The following is a 1238-nucleotide window of genomic DNA, read 5'->3' on the forward strand; positions in this document are numbered from 1 at the left end:
AAGGAAAGAGAGAGAGAGAGAGAGAGAGAGAGAGAGAGAGAGAGAGAGAGAGAGAGATTACCTACCGAGTCCTTGTAGACAACAGCCATCACTCCAGCACCAACCTCGGCGACCAGTATGATCAGCAGGCAGATGAAATACTGCGAACGGAGGACACAGGACGCGTGTGAGAAACTGAAAATGCAGACGCGATGCGGACATGGGTTCAGAGGTCCGTGACGTAATTAAACTGTCATTAGACATAACATGGGTATTGGACATGGTGCAAACATTCCATGGCATGGTCCGGACATTTTATGATATGGTCCGGACACATTCCATGGCATGGTCCGGACATTCTATGACATGGTCCGGTCACATTCCATGTCATGATCCGGTCACATTCCATGGCATGGTCCGGACACGTTCCATGGCATGGTCCGGACATTCCATGATATGGTCCGAACAGGAACATCCCTTTGCTTGGTCCGGACACATTTCATGACATGGTCCGGACTTTTCATGGCATGGTCCGGACATTCTATGACATAGTCCGGTCACATTCCATGTCATGGTCCGGTCACATTCCATGACATGGTCCGGACACGTTCCATGGCATAGTCCGGACATTCCATAATATGGTCCGAACAGGAACATCCTTTTGCTTGGTCCGGACACATTCCATGGCATGGTCCGGACATTCTATGACATGGTCCGGACAGATTCCATGGCATGGTCCGGACATTCTATGACATGGTCCGGTCAGATTCCATGACATGGTCTGGTCACATTCCATGACATGGTCCGGTCACGTTCCATGGCATGGTCCGGACATTCTATGACATGGTCCGGACATTCTATGACATGGTCCGGTCATATTCCATGACATGGTCCGGTCACATTCCATGACATGGTCCGGTCACGTTCCATGGCATGGTCCGGACATTCCATGGCATAGCCCGGACATTCCATGACATAGCTCGAACATTCCATGACATAGTCCGAACATTCCATGACATGGTCCGAATAGAAACATTCCTTTGCATGGTCCGGACACATTCCATGGCATGGTCCGGATGTTCTATTACATAGTCCGAACATGCTTTAACAGGGCCCAAACATTCCAGAAGAGTGGCCCATTGTCAGAAACAAAATTCGTTTTAACTAAACCGTTGACAAAGCATGCGCACGCACGCACGCACGCACACACACACACACACACACACACACGCACGCACGCACGCACGCACGCACGCACG

General features: G+C 50.5%; 1 protein-coding gene across 1 annotated transcript in view; it reads right to left on the reverse strand.

The window, feature by feature from the left end:
• Positions 1-1238, reverse strand: part of LOC106808097 (tetraspanin-9-like) — a 5631-nt gene that overhangs the window by 2013 nt on the left and 2380 nt on the right. The window contains exon 4 of the mRNA XM_014810662.1: positions 66-140. Within this exon, the coding sequence (XP_014666148.1) occupies positions 66-140 (75 nt within the window). The remainder of the gene's footprint in view (positions 1-65; positions 141-1238) is intronic.

The sequence above is a fragment of the Priapulus caudatus genome, unplaced genomic scaffold (genome assembly GCF_000485595.1).
Source record: "Priapulus caudatus unplaced genomic scaffold, Priapulus_caudatus-5.0.1 Scaffold253, whole genome shotgun sequence".
Classification (NCBI taxonomy): domain Eukaryota; kingdom Metazoa; phylum Priapulida; class Priapulimorpha; order Priapulimorphida; family Priapulidae; genus Priapulus; species Priapulus caudatus.